General features: G+C 53.5%; 3 protein-coding genes and 1 long non-coding RNA gene across 11 annotated transcripts in view; 2 read left to right on the forward strand and 2 right to left on the reverse strand.

Moving 5' to 3' along the window:
• Agrn (agrin) overlaps window positions 1-7,760 on the reverse strand; it is a 33,074-nt gene extending 25,314 nt beyond the window's left edge. For all 6 annotated transcript variants that reach the window (XM_020162479.2, XM_074081640.1, XM_020162477.2 and 3 more), the window contains exons 1-2: window positions 7,554-7,760; window positions 5,248-5,509 (exon numbers count right to left, since the gene is read on the reverse strand). In XM_020162479.2, the coding sequence (XP_020018068.2) occupies window positions 5,248-5,509; window positions 7,554-7,760 (469 nt within the window). The remainder of the gene's footprint in view (window positions 1-5,247; window positions 5,510-7,553) is intronic.
• The window catches only part of Hes4 (hes family bHLH transcription factor 4), a 33,259-nt gene that overhangs the window by 4,718 nt on the left and 5,972 nt on the right, over window positions 1-22,569 (forward strand). Inside the window, exons 1-2 of one of the 3 annotated variants that reach the window (XM_074081648.1) lie at window positions 18,962-19,291; window positions 22,441-22,533. The exons of 1 other annotated variant lie outside the window; for it this stretch is intronic. The gene's annotated coding sequence lies outside the window, so the exon portion shown is untranslated. Of the gene's footprint in view, window positions 1-18,961; window positions 22,534-22,569 lie in introns of those variants that run through there. One more of the 3 variants, XM_074081649.1, reaches the window with a different exon arrangement.
• Window positions 5,505-11,606, forward strand: LOC141425058 (uncharacterized). Its single transcript, XR_012450169.1, has 4 exons — window positions 5,505-5,837; window positions 6,811-7,852; window positions 8,200-11,082; window positions 11,477-11,606. It is a non-coding gene; the product is annotated as an uncharacterized lncRNA (long non-coding RNA).
• Isg15 (ISG15 ubiquitin like modifier) lies at window positions 10,533-11,699 on the reverse strand. Its single transcript, XM_020162468.2, has 2 exons — window positions 11,564-11,699; window positions 10,533-11,076 (listed from the first exon to the last, which is right to left on the reverse strand). Exons 1-2 carry the CDS (start codon window positions 11,564-11,566, stop codon window positions 10,609-10,611), a joined length of 471 nt encoding a protein of 156 aa, XP_020018057.1. The 5' UTR covers window positions 11,567-11,699; the 3' UTR covers window positions 10,533-10,608.

Consider the following 22,569-nt stretch of genomic DNA (forward strand, 5'->3'; position numbering starts at 1 on the left):
AGATGAGAAGGCCTTGTTCTCCTTGCCAGAGGTCAGAGCAACTAATAGCTGTTTTCAGCCATTTCCCCTTCCCAGGCCCACAGTACCTTGACCAACCATCACCCAGGTGGCAGAGACCACCTGCTGTTCCCTGCTCACACCTGGCCTCCTTGGGAAGCTACCAGAATTCCAGCAGAGCCCTGTGCAGGCCGCACCACGAGCCCAGTGAGGACTGCTGCAGAGGGGTGAACAGATGAGGAAAGAACGGAATGAAGGAAGGAGGAATGACACAGTGAGCTGCTCCTCACACCTGCACCTCACTACCATTTCCTCTTTAGAATAGGAGGCGCACACCCTACCCCTCCTGGCAGCCCTGTGTTTTGGCTCATTTCGGATATGCTGGGACCCCCCACCAGTATGCACAGAGGCCTGTGCAGCCACATCACTGGCCTGCTTCTCCAGGGGCCCAAAGTGGGAGTGGCCAAGGGAGGGGACTCAGACTCCACCCCCCTACTCCACCATGTGGCTTTGAGGCAGGGGATAAGGGGTTTGTGGCAACTTAAGGGTCTGACAGGTGTGGTGAGGGGCAGTGGACCTGATTTGGTTCCCGAAGGACTCTCCTGTTGACACCATAGCCCACCAAGTATGACCTTCATGTCAGAAGTTCACATGCATCTCAGTGGCTCTCAGAGGCAGAGCCACTGAAGGTAAAGGCCCTCAGCAGGCAAAGGCCCAGTAAGAGGGGCAGAATGGACAACCAAGCAGCAGCTAAGACTCTTATGTGCATGAGGACAGAAATCAGGGACTCACCCTCAGACAAACACAGGCAAAGATTGCCCAGTACCAGTTCACTAGCACAACACCTGAGTGCCTTCTACCCAGGCTGAGTTCAGGGAAACAAGGTCAACAAGAACCATGGTCCCCACGTGAAGCTGCAGGCATGAGTATACACATACGCACACTCACATACAAACACATGTGAAGTCCATACAGCTGGAAACAGCCCTGGCCTGTGAGGACAGCCTCTCCCTCTCCCACGCCTCCACACCATGGGAGGGCGGGGAGTGCAGGCAGAGACCATCTCTGTTCTCAGGTCCAGCTGTAAGCAGCCCCAGCAGGAGGCCTTCCTCTGAGGAAGTTCTCAGGATCTGTGCTGGAGAGGAGGGGCTCCTCGGAGGGGAGGGAAGAGCCCTCTAAGGGAGGCTCCACTACAGACCTTCCCCAGCTCTCATGGGAGCTCTCCCAGCTCCCATGCACAATCTTGCCAGCCTAGGGCTCCCATTCGCTTACTGCTGAGCCTGAGGGTAGTCCCAGCAGTCAGGAGGAACAGGGGGCCCAGAACCCTCCTCCAGCAGGTTAACTGTCCCTGGGAAGTCAAGTGCCAGATGGCTGGGCTACTGTGGTGACTGTGTGGCAGCCCCCATCTCATCCAAGCCTCAGTGCTCTGGGGAGCCCCAGTGGGAAGAGGCCACTAGGGCTAGGAAGGCAGGGTAGGAGGGGGTCTAGTCCCAACCCCATCTAGGATTTACCCCCCAGTTCTAAGGTAAACAGCTGACCTAGGTCTCACAGGTAGAGGCAAAGGTCTGGGAGAGGGCTGTTTCTACAGCTGTTTTCCACCTTCCTGTAGTGACAAAGGCAGGGTTGCACCGTTCTAACCAAGCAATGGATGCAGGAATAGAAAGTGCCTGGATCAGTGGCCCTGCTATGTACCTCCCAACCCTCTCTGAATAGCCTCATTCCATTCTCCAGTCCCTGCACCCCCCTTCCTCAGCATGTGGGGGCTGGAGGGTAGTCTCAGACCTGGGCCAACACCCTGACCAGGTGACCTTCAAACTTACATGCAGCCACTGCCCTGAATCTCCTACTTTCTCAGCTCTGCAAGGCGGGTCCCACACCCACAGGGAAGGCTCAGACAGGCCCCAACACAATTTGCTCAGGTCTAGCACCCACTTGGGGAGGTTTGTGGGGGGGGGGAGGTAAAAACAACTTTTTTTCCACTTATAATCTGTAGGGAAGTGAAGGTGGGGCTCTTCCGTGGGTGGGGATAGGGGAGTGGGGAGGGGTCTGGAAAAAAACAGGAATAATTTCCACCAGTTCAGTCCTGCCCTTTTCCTTGTCCAAGAGGACATCACCCCCAAAGAATAGATGACATTACTTGCCTGCAGTCACTATCACTGACCCATTTAATCTAGCAGAGCCCACCCCCACGGCTACCTCAGGGAGCTCAGGTAAGGCTGAACTCCCACATGGTGGTGTGCTGGAGGCACCTAGCTGACTTCCTACAAGAACCCCTAGTGAGGAGAAGCGCCTCCTCCAGCACAGGAGGCAGATTCTGGGTGTCAGGCCAGCAAACTCAAGCCTGGACCTGCCTGGGGGACGGGCCCTCAAGGGCTCTGGGTGGGGCGGGAGAAGCTACCTCCCCCCTTGGCAGGAGGAATGTGGGGGAGCTGAGGAAACTGAAGACCGCAGAGGGCATCAGCCCAATCCAGAAGGCTGCCCATATCCTAGAGACCCTTCCATATCCTAGGTGGCACCAGTGTGTAAGATGCTGGTCTGGGGGGGTCAGGCTGCCCCCACCCACTGCCTTGGGACCCAACACTTCTCCAGGTTTCCCCAGGAGCTGGCCTGGTGGGGAAGAATGGCTCCAGAACCCAGCTGACCAGAGCAAGCTGGGGAGCGTGGATGCCAAGACCCTAGGCTTTAAGGCTAGGCAGGGCCAGGCTGAGCAGGGGCCAGGCTCACTCAACCCTGGCCCCCTGCCCTATCCCTGTGCCAGGACCCAGCAAGGGCAGACAACACCTCTTTCTCTGCTCTTGGCTCTTAGGGGGAGGGACCAGGCCCCAGGCAGGCCCACATCTCTTCTGGAGGGCTTCAGGGAGGCACCAGAACTGGCCTTCTAAAGGTGGGGTGAGGAGGGTGGTGGGTATCTGCGGGCAGGGCCCACATCAACACACAGTGGCCTTAGGGCGGCCCTGAAGGCTGCCCAGAGCAGGCTCAGGTGCAGGCTGCTGGGGCTTAAGGTCCTTTCCGGAAGCAGCAGCAGCCTCCTCTGCCCAAAGGTGCACAGAGGGAGGGGCACAATACCTGTCTCAGTTATGCCAGGAATGTGGCTCAGGACACAGGCAGAGGACCGGGAGGAAGAGCCTTCCTGGGGGCTGGGGGAGGGGCTGACTGGGCAGGGGGTATTCCAGGACCAGCTTCCCACACAGTAGGAGGGACCTGGAGGTCTGGGTAACCCCAGATCTCACCCAGTGCCCTGCAGGGGGTGCGGCATGTGTGGGAACCCTGGGGGCAGAATGAAGACAGACTCAGAGGGGAGGAGTTGGCTTGCTTCAGGTCCTGTCATCCATCCATCAATAGGGTGACAAGCTAGGTTGGAGTCCTAGGAACAGCAGATGGATCCACCATCCACCCAGCTTGGTGGGGGGTAGAGGGTGGGCAAGAGGGTATTCCTTCTCCAGCCTGGGCCCAGGTCTCAAGGAGGCTCAGTCCTGCTTCACCTTGTCCCGGCACTGACCGACCACCATGGTACCCTGTTCCGCTTCCAAGTAAGATTCAGGTTACCCCTCAAAGTTTCCAGGTGCTACAGCCCCCTTACAGTGGAGCCCAGGCTGCTCGCTCTGCCCCATCTCCTTGGGGGCTCCTCTTCTGCCTCTGGCCCCACCAGTGAGCCCCAGTTACATCCCCACTGCCTTCCTCTCTGGCAGTGGCTCCTGGGCTCTCCACTGGCCACACACTGGCCTGAGGGTCTCAGGTGCTGGACTGGCCAGCCACCCACAGCAGGATACACATGGTGGGTCAAATCAAACCTGCGTGGGGACAAGAGTTCTCCTGGTTTACCCTTTTTCCCAACTGTCCCTTTTCTCTGCCTGGGCATTCCAAGCACCAAAGTCAGAGCCTGGCTTGGGCACAGTGGGGCTTTGGCAAGATGCCAAACGTTGTTCTACCCAGGGTGACCTTCCCGCCCTGTGACCTCTGACCCTAGGCCAAGTCCTCAGTTACTGAGTCATGGACCCTCTAGCAGGACCCACCCAGCTTAGGGTTAATGATTTGCCCTTTTGATCTTATAGGGACAAGGAACCATGGGCTGCTCCTCAGCCTTCCACTTACCCCAAAGCCAAATCCCTGTCCCATGGCCTCCTCTGCCACCAAGCCCTGCCTAGAGTCTTCCAGACTATAAGTTTCCAGGACAGGGCTGGCGTCTCTGGTCCTTGTCCAGTGGGACCACCAGACTGGGCCCTCACAGGGAGTCTACTGAGCAGAGTCCAACTCAAGGAGCCTGGAGGCAGCCCAGAAGCAGTTGACCACAGTTAAGGGAGAGGCTACAGAGCAGCTCATTCTGGTCCTGTGCCCCGTGCACAGTGCCCACTCTTCTCCCACCACCCCACAAGCCAGCATGGAGCAGGGTCCCAGAGACAACCCTCAGGAGCCAAGGTAACATCAAAGCAGAAAAGCAGACAGGAGGTAATACCTCCTTACTGGACAAAAAGAGCATATCAGAGGACCGGAAGTCACGACCCTTGCCACTGCCCTGGGGAGGAAGTTTTTCTGTCTCCAACCCCACATCCCTTTCCAGGCGGCCATGAGGGAACAGACAGGATGTGGGGGCGACAAGCAGAAAGCAATTTCTCTCCACTTTCTCCAGCCAAGGGTCTCAGCCTCTAATAGTGACTGTCCTTAGGGAGGACAGCCTGGTTTCTGGTCACCTCCCAGGACTGGGATACTCACCAACAGAATCGTTCTTTTTGTGGAACACACAGAGCAACACCCACCCTCCCATCCCCATGCTCAACTACAAGGGTTTGCTTAAACACATGAGCTCAATCTAGACAGATGTTTGGACTTCTACAGGGACATGACAGCTGTTGTCCATTCACCTGGCCCCAGCTTTTCCCCTAAAAAAAAAGGCCCTCTGAAGTACAATGTGAAACACTTGGGAGGAGGAAGGGGAGAGGAAGCAGAGGACACCAATCCTTTAGCTGCAGCTTGCTTTAGCTCCAAGAAGAAAAACGGCTAATGTCAGGATTTGGGGCTACTTGACCTGTGTGGATGCAGATGCTGCTGGGAGGCCAGGGAACCAGAATGAGGTCAGACCAGTCATGTAGCAAGACAGTATGCACTTCAGCCCACAGCAACTTCTCTTCTGTACCCTTTGCCCAGCCCTGGACAGAGTTTTCAGTCACCATCTCCAAACCTATTCTTCTGCCTCTGCCCTGACCACAACTGGCCTCTGCGTGACCCCCTCCTCCCACCCCCAAAACCACACACCTTCTACACAAAACTCCACCTCCTCCAGGTTCCGCAGAGTAATCCGCATGAGGCTGGAGTTGAGCATCAGCTCATTCTTGTGGGCTGGCCACAGGTAGGGAGGTGCTGGGTTCACAAAAAAGATCCTGGTGTCCCCAGTGGACACCTGGTTGTCACAGATGAGGGGATCTCCGAAACCACTGATCACCACCTTGTTGCTGCCATCCATCAGGCTCTCCTGGGCCACCACATCTTTGCCCTTCAAGTACCGCCAGACACGAACCTGGTGTGGACATAGGAGCAGATGTCATTGATCCTCCTCCCACTGGAAGTGGAAAAAGGATGCCAGACTGGGGGCCTGGGCCCTTCCACCTCTTCTGGTCTCAGCTGCTAGGCCAAATATCCACATTAGACCCTGGCCTTGGGCAGAGATGTGCAGTTGAAGGAAAGTACACGTGTGCTGGATGCCACCGTCTCAACGTGTCACACACAAGGACACACCACCCACAAGGACCACATTCCCACTCCCAGGAAAGAGCTCACACCCCAGGTCTAACCAACCCCAGCTACCCCAATCCAAAAAAGTTCATATCAGCTCAGGTTGGATTTGGGTAAGTTATCACATGGCCTGGTGCTAACCCTAACCCTTCCTCTCCCCTTTGTTCACCACTACTTGGGTTTACTCTGGGCAAAGCCAGGACTAGTCACCATGCGCACAGGGGCTTTTGGGCAAAGGGGCCAACTTGGATCCTTGCAGCCCTGTGGGTGGGCTGACATTCTCCTCCCAGGAAGTGAAAGCCATCTCTGCTCCAATGGTCTGTCTGTGAGTCTGTGCAGTCAAGGAAGCCCAGCCATGAACCACAAAGTCAAGTTTGGGCAACACAGGGCAGCCCCACCCTCTACCTTCTCTTCTTGGGGCCCTGAGGGCATGGGCTCTGATAGACATGCCAGGGAGGAAGCCTGCAGCCCCCAACCAGGGCAGCTCCCTCAGTATGGGTCCATGGACACAGGCACTTCCTAAGAAAAGAACCCTTGGGAAGAAAGAAGTCCCTTTCCCAGGATTTCTGGGGGACTGGGACTTCTCAAATTGGGGGGGGGTGTGGAAAGACAATGGGTAGCCTGTCCACCTGCTCAGTCACTGCTAGAAGACTCGGCATCTAAGACCCCTCCAGCAGCCTACAGACCTTCATGTACTCCCCCCATCACATACACACAGTAGGCTCCAGTAGGAGATAACCCAGGCAGGGGGAGGGCTTGCGCTTTCATCACCTCCCCCACCCCAGCCACACCCAGAAGCAGCGGGGAGGAAGTCGGGAAAATCCTGCAGGGACTTGGCAAACTGCCCTGGCGGTGAGGGGAGGGGGCCCGGCTGGGGGATCCCAGCTGTAGCCCGCACAGGCCACTCTGAAAGAAGGCGCCCTCCCCATCCCCACAGAGCAGGAATGATCCGATTTCTGGTGAAGGAGTTTGGGAGTAAGAAAGGGGAGTAGTCCTGGGTCTCCTGAGCCCTTCCTAACAAATTGTGTGTATGTGCGCGCGGGGTGGGGGTGAGGGGTTGGAGAAAACCCATCATACCTATTCCAGGGCACCCTACATCCAGCTGAAGTTGAAGCAGGACAAGCTCTCTTTGCTTGCCCTGGAACCCCAGTTCTCCCAGAGAAGGACGGAGCACCTGCCTCTGCCCACCACGCACACTGAAGTCAATCACCGCCCCACCCACCTCTCTGCTCCGGCCCCCACACCCAGTCACCGCAGCACCTCCCCCCCCCGCTGGCTCCCTGGGCTGGGGGATTAGGCTGTGCACCCCTTTCTGTCTGCCGACCATCCCCTCTTGCCCTGTAAAGAGCTCTGGGGAAGGAAAGACGGCACTGACCACAGGCCGAGTCCCTGTACCCACCCCAGCTAAAGAGCGTCTCCCTGGTCCGTATTCCTTTCCTTAGGGAGGGGGTGCGGTGCACACGTCCGATGTGGGGGGTGAGGTGCACTTGTTTCCTACAAGGGAGTGGGCTTTGGCGGGGGAGGGGCGGCCATCACCGGGTCTAGGGCCTGCACACCGTGGGCAGGACCGCAGCGGCCCCGCAGGAACTTTCCTGCGGAGCTCCAGAGTTTTCCGGAACCTGGCGCCCCACCCGGAGGCTTGGCGGTCGCCAAGGGAGCGCGAACAGGGACTGCGGAGCGTCTGGGTCTCGTTCCCACGGCCTGGGGCTGGGGTCCCAGCAGGACGGCGGACACGCGAGGGGAGGGACTCGGGGCCGGGATCAGAGGGGGAAGAGGCTCCCGGCCGGGCTTCCAGGGGCTGGGGTACTGGGGGTCCAGTTGGGGCCCACCTTGCACGAGTACGTGTGCTGCACCGGGTCCACGTTGAGGATCTCCTCCACGGTGCCGGTGAGTACCACGTTCGCCTCCTCCTCGCGCCGCTCCAGCGCGCGTTCCGGGCACGTCCCACCCGCGTCGGGCAGGGTGTGCGCGGCCACCACCAGGAGCAACAGTAGTGACCGCAGTGGGGCCGGGCCGGACGGCCGCAGGCTGGCCATGGCGCAGCCGAGGACGGCGGAAGGCGGCCGAGACAGAGCGCGGGCCGTGCCGCGCGGGGGACCGGACTGGACAGGACGGGACGCAGCTCCTGGTAGGCGGTGGGAGCGCGGGCAGCGCGGGGGCGGGGCGGGGGCGGGACCTGGCCAGCACCGCCCCCTCCCCCACGGAGGCCCCGCCCTCCCCGCTCCCAGTGACCGCGCCGGCCGCGAACAAAGCGCCCGGATAACGGCGCCGGGCGGAGGCCGGGAGACTGGGACTGGGGCGGGGGCGCCGGGCCGAGTAGGTGGTGGACCAGCCGTGGGGGAGGGGGCAGGCGAGGCGAGCCCGGGCGCTCCTGCCGCGGCTACCCCTGCGGACGCCCCTCCCCCGTCCGTGCGGACGTTCCCCCTCCTCCCCCCGCAGGAAATGCGGCTGAAATCGGGTTAATGCATAATCTAGAGGCGACGTGATGGGACTTCCAAGGGACTCTCAGCGGCGCGGGAGCCGGGAGTGGCAGGGTGCTCTAGACGCAGGAGAGACCTCCCGAGCCCGGACCCGCCGCGGCCCTCGGACCCGCAGGCCGCCTCCTCCCCAAGCCTAACAGCGTCGCCCCCTTGTGCTGGGAAGACGAACTGCGCTCGCCGCTGCGGACTCCAGCCGGTCTGGTAGCGGAGGTGGCCCCGGCCGAACGCGCCCCCAGCCGGCTGGTCAGTGAGCTCGCTGACTGATCGATACTGCGCGCAGACCCACTTACCTCCCGCCCACCTCTGACCCTACTGCACCGCCGCTCGGCCGGGTGAGGCAGCAGGGCGCCCACTGCAGTCCTGAGCTTGTGGTTTTTGGTTCCGCTGCAGAGCCAGCCACACCACCTCTCTCCCCTCTCTCCCACCCCCCTGCTCAGAACTAGAGCCTCTCGGGTTGGCCTGACGAGGTACGCGGGTATACTGAAGCCCAAAGGGTAAAAGCTCCGCGCCTAGATGGAGGGATAGGGAGAGTCTCCCCTCTGAATTCTCAGGATTAGGTCTGTGGTGCACCAGCCTCAGACCTCTGAGCTGGAAGGCTGAATAAAGGGGAGGCATCAGAAGCTCATCCAGGGAAGGTCACTAATGGGAGAGGGAGGGCAAAAGAAGGAAGTTAAGATGGTTGATATACTTTCTACACAAGAATGAATATAGAATTTTTAAATCTATTGAAATCACCATAAGAAGGGGATTAAGATAGGAGAAAACTAGAGGGATGAACGAATTCAGGTTATAATACATATATTCGTGGGAATGTCACAATGAAACTCCCTAAACAAAAAAAATAAAATAAAAATGAAACTCCCTGTATAGCTATCTTAAACAAAAATGTCTTTTTTCAAAAATGGAGAGCAGGAAGGTATAAGGTCCTGTCTTGGGGGAGGCATTGATACCAGTGGGAGGGGGAAGATATAAGGAAAGGGTGTAGGAGGGTGAATATGGTGGAAATACTGTATATTCATGTATGTAAAGAGAAAAATGAGACCTGTTGAAACTATTCCAGGAATGGGGTGAGGGGGATAAAGAAGAATGATGGAGGGGGTGAACTATGATATATTTTAAGAACTTTTGTAAATGTCACAAAGTACCCCCAGTACAACAACAATATGATAATTTAAAAAAAAAAAAAACTTGCCCAGAAAAGGACTCTCCCCACCCTGCCCCTAGTGGGGCTTTAGGGAAGGAGGTGACATCAAGAATCTGTGCTCACACTTGCTACTCCATGACAGGGGCAAGGGTGGGACCCAGGAAGGAAGGCTGGAGCCCTGCTGTGCTCACATCTACACAGTGGGCACCACTAATCAGACCTGGGAATCATGAGTCCAGATATGCACTGCATACACCAGAAACAGAGCTTACAGGCCTCTAACCAAATCTTCCTAAGGAGTGTGAAGGCTGAGGTCTAAATGCCTGCCCCCCCACCTACAGGGTGGTGGTCTCAGGATCACAGAGCAGCATATCCTGCCTATCTTACCTATGTCCTATGCTGTCTCAGCCTGGCTCTTGTGAGACTCACTGGGTAAGTTGAAACAGAAAAAGACAGAGAAGGAAGCATCCAGTCTTAAAAAGGTGAAGCTTGTTCGTAATTAGGTGCCTCCTGTCTGGAACATGTTCTCCTTTGTAGACAGGATGAGCCTCTATTTCCTGGTGCCCCCTTACCTGCTGGCCATGGTTCCTCTATTAGGCAGAGCCCCAAAGCGGGTTTTCTTGCTGGCCACCAATTCTCTGTCCGCAGAGAGTGATAGTGATGTGAGTGCTCAGCTCCTTTCCCCACCCCTCCTTGGACCAGTGCTGGAGAGACAGAACAGGCTGATAGGTCGCAGCCCCTGGTGGTGTGCAAGAGTCACCCTTACAATGCACCCAGAAGAAAAGGAACCCACCCTCACTGCTTCCTGGGGCTCGGAGGATGGGCTGGTCCCATTGGTCTGTAGGACCTGAATTGGCCTGTCCCTCCTTATGTATACTGACCTACATGTGGGGATGGGGGCTGCCTATGACTACACCTGGCTAGGAGGGTTCCCAGCAAATGTGTCTTTTTCTTTCCCTAGAACTGAATTCCCCAAAGGGTGTGGGAGCAGGAGAGTTACTATGTGGACCCTACTAGGCTCTAACTGGGAAGCCTTTGTCTCTTTGTCAACCCAGGCCTGGTCACTAGGATGGACTGTAATTCTCTTACCTGGTCTCCTTTCCTGGCCTTGTCAGCAGGGATGCAGAGGGGAAGACAGACTGATGGGTGTTTCTGGGTGAGGTTAGGGTAGACAGAAGGCAGAGTTTCTCTTTGTACTATGTTTTATTACAGACAATGGATCTCCATGGGGGCTCTCAGCACAGCCCTCCAGGCCCTGCCCTACCCACCCCGCAGGCGCAAATTCATGAACACAGTGCACTGGGGTGTGAGTCCATACTCCCCTAGCAAGTGCTGGTCCTCCATGGGCCTCCCTTCAAAGCTCAGCCAGAACAGGTCTTCCTGTGCTCTCTCCTGCTGGCACACCTGCCGCTTGAGCTCTGCCACCTTCTGTGTCAGCCGGACCTCATAGATGCTGCTGCGGCCCTTGTCATTCCTGACCAGGATGCTCAGGGGGCTGTCACAGTTCTGCACTACCAGCGAGACCGTACTGCCGGGGCCCAATCCTTGGCTGATGAGGGAGACCTTGTCCTTCAGCACTGTACCATTCGGGTGTGCCAGGCGCTGCTGGAAGGCAGGCACACCAGTCTTCTGAGCAATCTGCTGCTTCAGTTCTGACACCATCATGGAGTCACTCATGGGCACGAGGAACTTCTCACCCCCCAGCATCTTCACGGTCAAGTCCCAGCCCTGCAGGTATCACACAGACTTAGAGACTCATATGGTACCAGTCCTGAAAGCCACTACATGCACTGGCCACAGGGTCAGCTCCTAAGCCCTGGGGTACACAGCCTTCTGGGCCCTCTTCCGACCCCTCCCCCAACCCTAGCAAGTGCAAATTCATGAACGTGGTGCATTGTCTGCCCTCTGTACCATTGGGGACCCAGGTGCGAGAATCACAAAGGGGTCATTTCTAGAAGGGCCAGCTTACCACAGCCATCACATCACCTCCCTTCACCCACCCAGACACCCCTCTGGGTGCAGCCCTAAGGGATCTAGGGCTGGTGGCTGAGCAGACACAGAGCCCAGTCCTTCCCCTAACATTGGCGACCCCCTAAGCTCTAAGCAGCTCTGTTCTTCTCCCACACAGCGATCCGTCTCTGGAAGACCCCACAAAGGGAAGAGGAAAGACTACTGGAAGGGAGCCCACTTGCCCCTGCCCACAGATTGGCCTCACCATGGCTTCGAGCTCTAGCACTAGGTCCTCTGCAGGCACTGACAAATTTACTGCAGTTCAGCTCCCAGCTGCTGTCACAGCCCATGGTTGGGCTCAGCCCTTTTAAGAGTGTGAGCTGTCCACGTCAAGGGGCGGAGTTTCCAGCTGCCTGCACAGTGGCGAGCTGCCTTCTGTTTCAGTTTCCTTTTCCCAAGGCATGCCCCAAGAGAGTGGAAGAAACAAAACAGACTAACAGATGATAAGGAAATGAGGAAGAGGGGTGCCTAGGCTCTCAAGGTAATGTCAGGGTCACAACCACCACCACTCTCCCAAAACCGCAATCAGGACTGTGCATTCAGAAACCCCCTAAATATCCAGCTCTTTGGGTGTTTTACAAGGCACACAAATGTCATACTGAGGTGAACTAATGATTGAAAGTTTCACTTTCCATTTATCAGTTTGCAAATTAGTAAATTAGTTAACTTAGAAAATGTCAACATGATTAATTCAGAAACAGCATAAAACTGCCTAAAGACAATCCCCACTGCTTTAAGACAATACTTGTTCACATTAAGCTTTTTGACTTGTTTGTTTTGTTTTTGTTTTTTTCTGACTGGTTGTAGGAAGTACACTATAACTTGGAACACTTTATTTATTGTGATCTTATTACCTATGAAGTTAAAGAGACATTGATTAAGGCAGATTGTTTTTGTCTTGTTTTGTTTCACTTGAATTCAGTTGAATTCAGGCTGGCCTTGAATTCAAGATCCTCCTGCTTTAGGCTCCTGAGTGCTGGAATTACAGATGTGTACCACCATGCCAAGCTCAGATTTTTTTTTGGTGGTACTGGGGTTTAAACTCAGGACCTTGCACTTGCCAGGAAGGCACTCTATGCTTGAGCCACACCCCAAGCCCTTTTTGCTTTACTTACTTTTCAGGTAGGATCTCATGTTTTTCCGGGGGCTGGCCCTGGAGTATGATTCTCCTACTTAAGCCTCCCTCATAGCTTGGATCACAGGTACACACCTGTGCTTTTTTGTTAAAATAGGGTCTTGCTAACTTTTTGCTCTGGCTGACCTCAAACCTTTATTTTTAATGAGAGAGATGTATCTTTTATCCTACAAAAATAAACTCATGGATACTATCAAGAAAGTGAAAAGAGACTGGAAGCTTGGCTGTAGCCCTGAGTTAAAACTCCAGTCCCACCAAAAAAAAAAAAAAAAAAGAAAGTGAAAAGACAAACCACACAATGGTAGAAAATATTTTGAAATGATATATCTAATAAGGGCCTACTACCCAAAATATATAAAGAACTCTTACAACTCAACAACAGAAAGGCAACTCAATTTGAAAAATGGGCTGGAGATATAACTCAGTGGTAGAGCCAAGCTCAAGGTCCTGGATTTGATCCCTCCCAGCACAAAAACAAACAAACAAAAACCACCTCTTTGCTAGTGACTGTTGTAATAGTGGTACTCTTTGTGGGGACTATTGTAATTTACTATGTCCATAAATACTCTGAGACTTAGGATCCCAGAAGTCTGAAAGTAAACAGAAAGAAATGTACCATCCAGGGATTAAATAAAAGAAAGAAATAACAGCCATTTTAATAATCTCAACAAGGTAGGAAATCTTGAGGCAAAGCATTGCTAAAGGTGCAGAAGGTCACGTAGCAGTAAAAGGTTGCTTTCACTGGTATAATCATGACCCATTTGGGGCTGGGGTGCAGGCTCAGTAATAGAGGGCTTGCCTAGCATGTATAAAGCTCTGGGTTCCATCCCCAGCACCACAAAACAAAGGAAAAAACCTAAATTTATATGCACTTGGTAACATGCCACATACTACATATATTCTAGTCACAAACCTTAATATTGTATTTATGGACATAGTAAATTACAATAGCTTCTAGCAGAGAGGCCTTTGATTAATCTTTGGTCTCATCTACAAACCACCTTAAACTTCCTTAAACCTTTTTTTAAAAATCAGTTTATATTTAATAACTGACAGTAACTCAAAATATTAAAAAGAAAAGTCAAACTTGCTTCCTGTAAGGGAGTGGAAGGTGGTGATTGGTCCCCTGGGGGGGTCAAGCCTGGGTTCTCAGTGATGGGGCTGGTGGCTGTCCCTCCTACATGAAAGGGGAGAGGGGAAGAAGGGAGGTTCAGAATACGGGGCCTCTGCTGCTGGGTCATGTGCACACTGAAGGGCTTGTTGACCGTGATGCAGTACCTTGAGTATTTGTCATCAGGGGACAACCCGGCCAGGTGGGCTGAGCAGGTCTGCTGTCCCATGGGGTCGAACTTCTTCAGTGTGTAGATCCAATCTCCCTCCTTGTTGAGGTAACACTAGAAGGCTGGCAGCAAGCTCCAGTTTCCTCTGCAGCAGCGTCTACCCAGCAGCCTCATGTGCTCATCTCCTTTAACCCTTTAAAAAGCATCTATAATGTTTCATAGACTTTTTTTTTTTTTTTTGGTGGTACTGGGGATAGAACTCAGGGCCTCACACATTCTGGGCAAGCACTTTGTCACTAAACTGTTTCTAAGGCCTGTCACTATGTAGCAATAACAAAACCTTCCCCAGAACAGTCCTCACATCCCCACATCTGCCCCATCTGGGCCACCTCTGCCTCTCACCTGGGCTTTTGTGGATACAATCCAGTGGTCCTGTCCCATCCTGCCCCACAATCTGTTCTTGATCCAATAGCCAGAGTGATACACATAAAACTTTCCCTCCTGGAAGGCAGCTATGCCACCAACACTCCACTAAAACTTTCCCTCCTGTAGTCTCTACAGCCCTCAGAGAGATGAGCTAGGGATGGCTACATCATGGGTTCTGCCTCTCAGCTCCTACTTCTCCTTTGGTCCCCACTCCTGCCCCATTCCTAGGCACTTGGCTCCAGCACACCAGCCTGTGCTTAACACACAGGCACACTCCTACCAGGCTGTGTACTTCCTTTTCCATCTTCCTGGCATGCTCTGGCACCTCAAGGATGCTCATCTCCTTCAAGGATTTCCTGAAGTCACTCTTAGACAAGGACTTCACAAGCCACCCCTCCTGTGCTGTGTTTCTCTCTACTTACTACCTTCTCATGACCATGAAACTTATTGTTAATATTGTGTTTTTCTCCTCCTCTAGAACTCTCCTCATTGCACCTACCCATTAACAATGCAGAGACCCAGTGTGAATGAGTGAATAGTCATGCATTAAATGTAAAAATATGTTGAATCTTACATTCTCAAACATTCTGACTTCATAATTTTGATAATATTCTCTCATCTTTTGCCCGAAATCATCAACCTAAATGCATTGGCTATAAAGTTGAATTTAGAATCTGCAGGCTAATCTGATTTGCCATTCCAAAGTATGAACACATGAATCAGGTTTTATTTCTGAACTTGAATGCCGTTTGATGGCACACAGCAAGCTGCATTTACCTAATGAGTGACATTGGCACTACCTGGGCTGCCATCACCATAGCCGACAGGGATGTGCTTTTTCCTCATTGTCTCTCTGCTTATTTCTAGCTGGAGTTTCTAGCCTGTTAAAGGACAATTCTGCCTCTCTAAGGAACTGGTGAGTTTCTCAGGTGGTTGATCCACTTCAGTGCCTGAGGCCTGGCCTAGAAGCAGACTGACTGTATTCCCTGCACTCCAAGGGGGACTGAGTCTCCCTCATAATGACTGTACAGGAATCTGACCTCACCAAGGCATCGGTTTGGAAGCTCGGATGACTTGATTCTTCCATGCAGCATGAGTTTATTAGCTTCCCCACACACTTAGCTCTAACATACCAGCCACCCGGCTGTGCTTGGCCCCAGGCACCCTCCTGCCAGGCCCTATACTTCCTGCTACCTTCCAACCTCCTCCCAATACCACAAGCCTCTCTTCCTTCACCCACTTCAGTGTTCCCGCCTCCTCATTGGGTCAGTCTGTCTCCTGAGACCACTATCCTGGAGGATATCAGATTATTTGATCCCCAGTTACCTTTGTGTCCTTTGATCACTGCTCAAAGTTCACTTTGATGCCAAGACTGAGACCACATAGTCTACTGGGCAGATGAGCTGAGCTTTCCTCACAAATCCTCAAACTGCACAGGTATACCATGGCTGCTGAGACCAAGGTACAGAGCTTGCTGTTCACTGTGGCCAGTAGATGATGACCAGGAAAGGTGTCAGCTGAGACCTGGATGGGATCCCCAGGATGGGACAATTGAGTACTGGCCCCTCCTTTCTATATTTTCTTGAGGAAAAGGCCCACCTGGACTTTCCACCAGGATTCCCCAGAAATGCTGAGCAGCTGCCCCGGACTTGTCATGATCTCACAGTCCTGGGTGAGACTGGGTTGGTACATCCCATCCCAGATGCAGCCACCAGTCTTCTTGGGAAAGCAGGACTCAGTGACAGGCAGAGGGCAAAAAGGAGGCCTCTCCCCACACTACACAGCAGGTTCAGAATCACCTAGCATCTGGTTCTTGCTGAAACAGATCCTGCACGTGGTACTCAGAGGAGGCAGATGACGTGTGCAGAGAAGCTCAGAGATAGAAGGCAGACTCAAGTCCAGACTGTTATTTGGGTCTAAGGAAGGCAGTCATCAGGAACAGGAATGGGGCAGAGCATGGAGCAGGAAACAAGTTCAAATCCACAGGACCTGGAAAGCGAGAAGGAGGAGCCGCACATCTGTTGGGAGCAGGAAGGGACTGAGCAGGCCCTGAAGTGCGCACCTGGCCCCCCACATGCAGACCCAGGCCAGCTGTATTGGGGGAAGGTGAGACTTGGGCTGTGACCAGGCCCAGCTCCCTAATGTCCCTTCATTACTACGTGATAGTTCCAGCAGGGCAGCTGCAGTCCTCTGGCTCTCAGATATCCAAAATACCCAAGTCTGGTCAGGAAGACACAAAACAGAGAAAGCACTGTGGGAAGCACTAGACTCTGGCAGAGGAAAGCAGATGTGAGGAGGTGGCCAGCAGGTTGAATTAGCCTCTCTCTCTTCCTGGGTCAGATTCTCTAGGCACAAAGAGGGAGTTGGCCAGGACACAACACTAATGGCTGAAATGGAAGGATTTGAGGTTCAAGTCACCTCCCTGAGCCATACCCACACACTGTCTCTTTTCCCTGGTAGGAACTGAAGCTGGGGCTAAAGGGGAAGAAGGGTAAAGGCCTCCCCTGCTCCATAGAAGGGAAGAGGCCACAGTCTCTAGTGTTGACAAGAATTTTTCCAGACTTGGAAATCAGGAACAGGAGACTTCCTGTCTCTGAATAGCAGCTTGCGGTGCCTCTGATGTTACTCTATGTGCCATTGAGAGGCCCTGGCTCTGACAGTACAATTCAGGCTGGTGAAGACGTCTGTGGGAGCAGATGACAGGATTATGACCTGTGGAAGTGATGGTCTCATTGCTCCTTGAGCTATCCACAGTCTCGTTCCCACATCCTTGTCCCCTCAGTGCCTGTAAAGACTTTGTTCCTTGAGACACTTCTCTTTCCTAGTCTGAGCTTAGTGGACTTGTCCCCCAAGTACAAAAACCTTGCTTTAGGGGTTGGGGATTTAGCTCAGTGGAAGAGCACTTGCCCTGAGTTCGGTCCCCAGCACCGAAAAAAAAAAAAAAAAACCTTGCTTTGACCTTGAAAAATCATATTTTGTCATCTGCTAGGTGCTGCCATCATCCGGAGTTTGGGAAAAGATGGTGTCTTTGGCTGGATGTTGGGGCAATGACATGCATACAGAATGCACACTAAACACAACAGTGTTTTTATTCCACTGCTGAGGACAAATGATACGGAAGATAGGCAGCTACAGAAGCTGTGAGCTACCAGGAAGTGCAAGCAGAAAGGGGAAGGGGCTGAGAAGTTCTGAAGTGGCAGGGGAGGAGATGCCCAGACTGCTGTGAAGGGAAGACCTCGGGCAGAGAACCAGCAAAGGTACAGGTGGTGCTGTGAGTATGGTGGCCTTGACGCACAGGATCAGTCCAAGGGACATTCTGGTGATGTGGACAAAACTTCTGGAAGAGTGTCTATGAACTCTGGGGCAGGCTGCCAACTGGTGTGAGTTCAGGGGATGGGTGGACATCCCCATGGCTTCCCCTGGGAGGCAGTGCCTTCAGTGACAGCAAAAAGGCAGGTGGGGGCAAATGGAGTCTATTTTCCTATAATGAACAGTGTAATGGGAACAACCCACAGAGAGAGAAACTGATGACACAGGAGAGAGGAGAGAATGTGCAGAAAGTAGTGGCAGGAGGAGCACCCAGGCGTGTGGAGTGGGTGCTGTGCAGGGGCCTGACAGTGCTGACCTCACACCTCCCATGTCCTCTGCTCCACATTGGCTGAGAGCTGGGGAGAGAGGCTGAGGAGAGGGACAGAGGCTTTTACGGGTCAACCAGGAGCAGAGTGAGGGGTGGCACCTTAGCAGATCAGGGTCACCTGAAGGTCACTGCTGCAGGCATGGGGGAGGAGGCAGTGGTGGCACATGGTGGCTTTCTGGGCATGGCAGCCACAGACATCATGATGGAGATTTTGCATTTCCTGCCCTCAAATCTCAAATCTGGACTGTGACCTGCTTAGGCCAATGGAAGGCACTGGAAGTTTCACTGCTTGAGTTTCAGAGCTCAAGTCTCAAGAGACATGGTGCCTCCACTTCACCCTCCTGGAATGTTGGCTGGGTCTAATGAGAAAGGCAGCTAGGTTAGGCAGGATTCCAGGCCAGTGGCAGAGAGCCAGGCAACCCAGCAACAGCAGCCCCAAAGTGTCCAGGATGGCGCCACTTTATCCTCACTCCCAGTTTAGTCGACCCTCGGCCAATGGTAGCTGTGTGAGTGAGGCCCCAAGAAGACACTGGCAGCACCAGAGCCAACTGTGAGAAAGAGGAGCAGTTGGGCCTTGGCTACAAACACAGTTGGGACTTACATGGGTCATGGTGGACATGTGAAGCAGGAGGGGAGGAAGGCAGAGACATAGCCACAATGGGATGGGGGTGAGGTTGGGGGAGCTAAGTGCTCTTGTCAAGAAGAGAAAGGATGTTGGGGCTGGATGTGGTGATTCATGCCTGTAATCTCAGCAGAGATTGGAAGGATCACCATTTGAGGCCAGCCAGGGCAAAAGTTAGTGAGATCCCCTCTGAAACAAACAAGCTGGGCATGGTGGGGCATCCGTACAATCCTAGCTACTTTAGAAGGTGGAGGTCAGGAGAATTGTGGTCTGAGGCCAGTCTGGGCAAAAAGCACAAGACCCTCTCTGAAAAATAACTAAAGCAAAAAGGCCTTGCAAGTAGTAACTGCCAGGCCCTGAGTTCAAAACCCAGTACAGTCAAGGAAGGGCGGGAGGGAGGAAGGGAGAGAAGGAAGGAAGGAAGAAAGGAAGGAAGGAAGAAAGGAAGGAAGGAAGGAAGGAAGGGGTGGGAGGGAGGAAGGAGCAGAAGGCTGGGGGGTGGGCAGGGAAGGCAAGGCAAGGGAAGGGAAGGGAAAAGAAGGAAAAGGGTATTAGGCATAGGGACACATTAACCTGAGCTGTGCCAGTACTGCAAGACTCAGGCTGGAGGAGGGTGGAGGGTAGAGGGTGGAATGTGGAGAGTGAAAGGTATGCATGAGACAGGGAGGTGGTCAGAAATCTCAGGAGCCTGAGGTGAGCTTGGAGGATTGCAGTTGCCAGAAAACACGAAGATCAGCAGAGCGAATGACTGAACAGGGAGGGGCCAGGTCCTGAAGTCCAAAAGGTTGGAGAATCATCCACATGGATTTTGAAGGTCCCAAGAACTATGGCAGGTATGTCTGGGGAATGACAGGAGCCAGGAGTGGAACCTCTGGTAGGAGGTGGGAATGAGGGCATGAAGTTCAAAGCTGGGGTATTCAGGAGAAGGACCCTCTCTGGAAGTGCCAACAAGGAGGGAAAAGGACAGCTCCCCCTGCCCAGGCAATGGTCCAGGAAAGGTAGAGGAAAGCTTCACCCACAGAGCAGGCTGGGTGAGAGATACTGCCTTTGCCTCAGGTGTAAGAGCTGCACTGGAGCCTCAGGGTTCACAGCTAGGTGGCCTCTGCCTCTTCAGGTCCTGGGTTTGCCTCCTGCATCCTAGATCCCTCCTGCCCTAGCCTCTGTCACCACTCCAGCAAATACCATTGATAGCTCAGTGCCCAGCTCCACTCTTTAGGAGAGAGCCCATGATGGGTCTAGCTAGTCCCTTAACAGCTTTGATCTCAGCTGCCCTCATCCATGGCAGGATTAGAGGGGACAGACCCTGACAAAGGTGTACATAAGGGGTCTTCTGGTCTCTGATGTTCTGGAGCCTCTGTGCCAGGGTATGTGAGGAGCAGGACATGAACACCAGCTCCACTCCAGGTTAGAGGTGTGTGGCGGGGGCAGGGTAGGGCACAGCCAAACTTGGCAGACCCTCCAGGGACACTTCAGGATGAGAGGGCACGGAGTGCTGTCAGGTGTGAAGAGATCCCCACACAGCTAGAGCCTTGTGTCTGGCTTGAAATACACCCTCTTTCTCCCATAGGCTCCCCCACTATATGGATGTTTTACACTACCTCCACCCATAGCCATCAATGGGCCCTGGAGAGGCCCCTGACATCACCAACAATTTGGGGCTTGGTCCACTTAGGTCCAGTGGGACAGTGACCTTTGATGACCCCCAAGAAGCAGTTCATCGTATAGAAAGGAAGGCTGTGAAGGCTCAGAGCCTCTGGAATAGCTGGAGAAAGGAGGGAGTCACCAAAGGGAGGAGCAGAATGGGGAGGGAAGGGTCACTGTCCCCGGATTCTGGGTTCAGTACTGTTCTAGCTATTAATTCTGTGTAACCAATGACCCCTAAACACTGCAGTTGACAATTATTGTACTCTGTGGGTCGTATTGGTATAGGGTATGCAGAGTTCTTCTCAGCCACATCTGCGGCCTTGGCTTGGGAGTCACAGCATGGCCATTTTGGCAGCCTCGGCTGGGATCATATGGAGATGTCTCACTCCTGTCTGGGCTAATCTGGGCTGTCAGCTAGGACCTTGTGTTATTATGAAATATGTATTTGATTCTTGCCTCTGTTTCTTGGCATACAAGTCCTAAAATGCTTATAATCTTCAAAGTCGTAAGTGTCTTTGTATGCTAAGTCAACTGCTGGCTCACAGCCCTAAGTAGCTTCAGGATGGGGCTGGACAGCAGGAAGACCAAGGTAGGATTGGATAATTGGGATTTCAGCCCTACTTCCAGCCTCTAGGCAGTGGGAAGGGGTTGAAGGTTGAGTTGATCACCTTGGGCAATGATTAGTAAACCATGCATAAATAAGAAGTCTCCATAAAAAACCCCGAAAGACAGGATTCAGAGAGCTTCAGGATAGTGGAACACATAGAAATTCCTGGGGGGCTGTGCACAGGGAGGGCAGGGAAGCTCGGTGCCCCTTCCCTACACTTCTCCCTAGGCATCTCTTCCACTGCATCCTTTTCAATGTCCTTTGGCTTCCTCCACTATCCACGTTTTCCTTAGTTCTGTGAGCTGCTCAAACAGGTTAATTGAACCCAAGGAGAGGGTTATGGTTTAGAGCTGGTCTGTCAGAAACACAGGTCACATTTTGGAGCTTGTGAGTACATTCAAAAGTGGGGGCAGCCTATGGGACCTGACATGACATGCAGGTGCAGACAGTGTCAGAACTGAATTGAGTTAGAGGACAGTCACTGGCCATGACAGCACAGGAGACACTGAGTTTGAGTTTTTCTGTATCCTCAGACTTGGCATCAACAGTACACAGTCCTCTCCCTGTGGCCTCTTCATGGGGCCAATAATATAGGCTTCCTCAGAGCATGGTGTATAGGTTTCAAGAGTAGGGTGTTCTCAGCACCTTAGACATGTGCAATATCTTCAAAATTCAGCCTTAGAAGCCACATCTTGCCACTGCCCAACCTTACTGGTGGAGACCATCAGAGACGTCATCAAGCTTGTGGGGGGGAGGTTCTGTGACACATTTGGAAAATGCCATCTGCCAACACAGAAAGTCAACATACTTGCTCTGATGTAGCCCAGGACCCTCCCTCTTTACTTGGAGCAAAGGAATCCCAGGGATCCCAGGAGTCCAGGATCCTATTAGAATCTAGTCCAGATTGGAAAGGCAGGGAAGGGATAGCCAGAGGAATAAGGGCAGGGTCCCAGAGAGCCAAATAGTAGAGCATTGCCCACGACAAAGACAGGGGAGGCTCACCCTTTCCTGCTGGGGTTGGGGATGGGGGGCAAGGCACAGGCACCTGAGACTCTGGGGTGGTGGCACCCCTCCTGATCTGTCAGGAGGGGTCCTTGGGCAGGGGAGAGGGTACTGTGGGGCAGTGAAGAGAAGTGCAGGCACCCTAGGCACTGCTAATGTGAAGCCAGGACTCGCTGGGCTTGGGTACCATTACCATGCATTAAGGTAGTATCTCATTTATTTTCCCAGCAACCTGGGTAAATTTATCTTCCCAGGCAACCCACTTCACAGGTCAGGAAACAGCACAGCAGGGTAAGGAAACCCACTAGCAACCAGTGAGGCACAGTGTCATTCCTCAGGCCTCTCTTTATCTCTTATCCGTGACTGGTCCCTGCAGAAAGCTAGGGGTGAGGCTGAGTCCACCTAGACCCCTTCCCATGGAAGGGCCCAGGGAGCTGAGGAAGTCTCAGGTGGTTGCTCCCTGGAAGATCCCCAGCAGGAGGGGGAGATGACTGTGGGGCACTCAGGGTTTTTGCAGGTCTTTCCCTATAACTCAGCAACAGGGTGGGGAGGTGGAGGTTGACTAGGTCCAGACCATCCCCTCCACAGCAGGACTAATCCTAGCTGTTCCAGAACGGAGGCCCAAGCTGAGGGTATGTCAGATAAGTGGGATCCTAGCCAGAAATTCCAGGGCTTTCTGAGCTGGCAGTCACCTCCCTGGACTATTGCTCAGCACTGTATACTTCCCAGTCTCTCTCCTCCTCACATTCATCTGAAGACAGAAAGAGGAGCAGGCAGCCCCACTTGGAAGAGTGACAGCCTGGACTCACTGCCAATCCTAAGGTGCACACCCCTGTTAGACATTCTGTGTGTGTGTGT

The sequence above is a fragment of the Castor canadensis genome, chromosome 7 (assembly GCF_047511655.1).
Source record: "Castor canadensis chromosome 7, mCasCan1.hap1v2, whole genome shotgun sequence".
NCBI classification, from domain to species: Eukaryota; Metazoa; Chordata; class Mammalia; order Rodentia; family Castoridae; genus Castor; species Castor canadensis.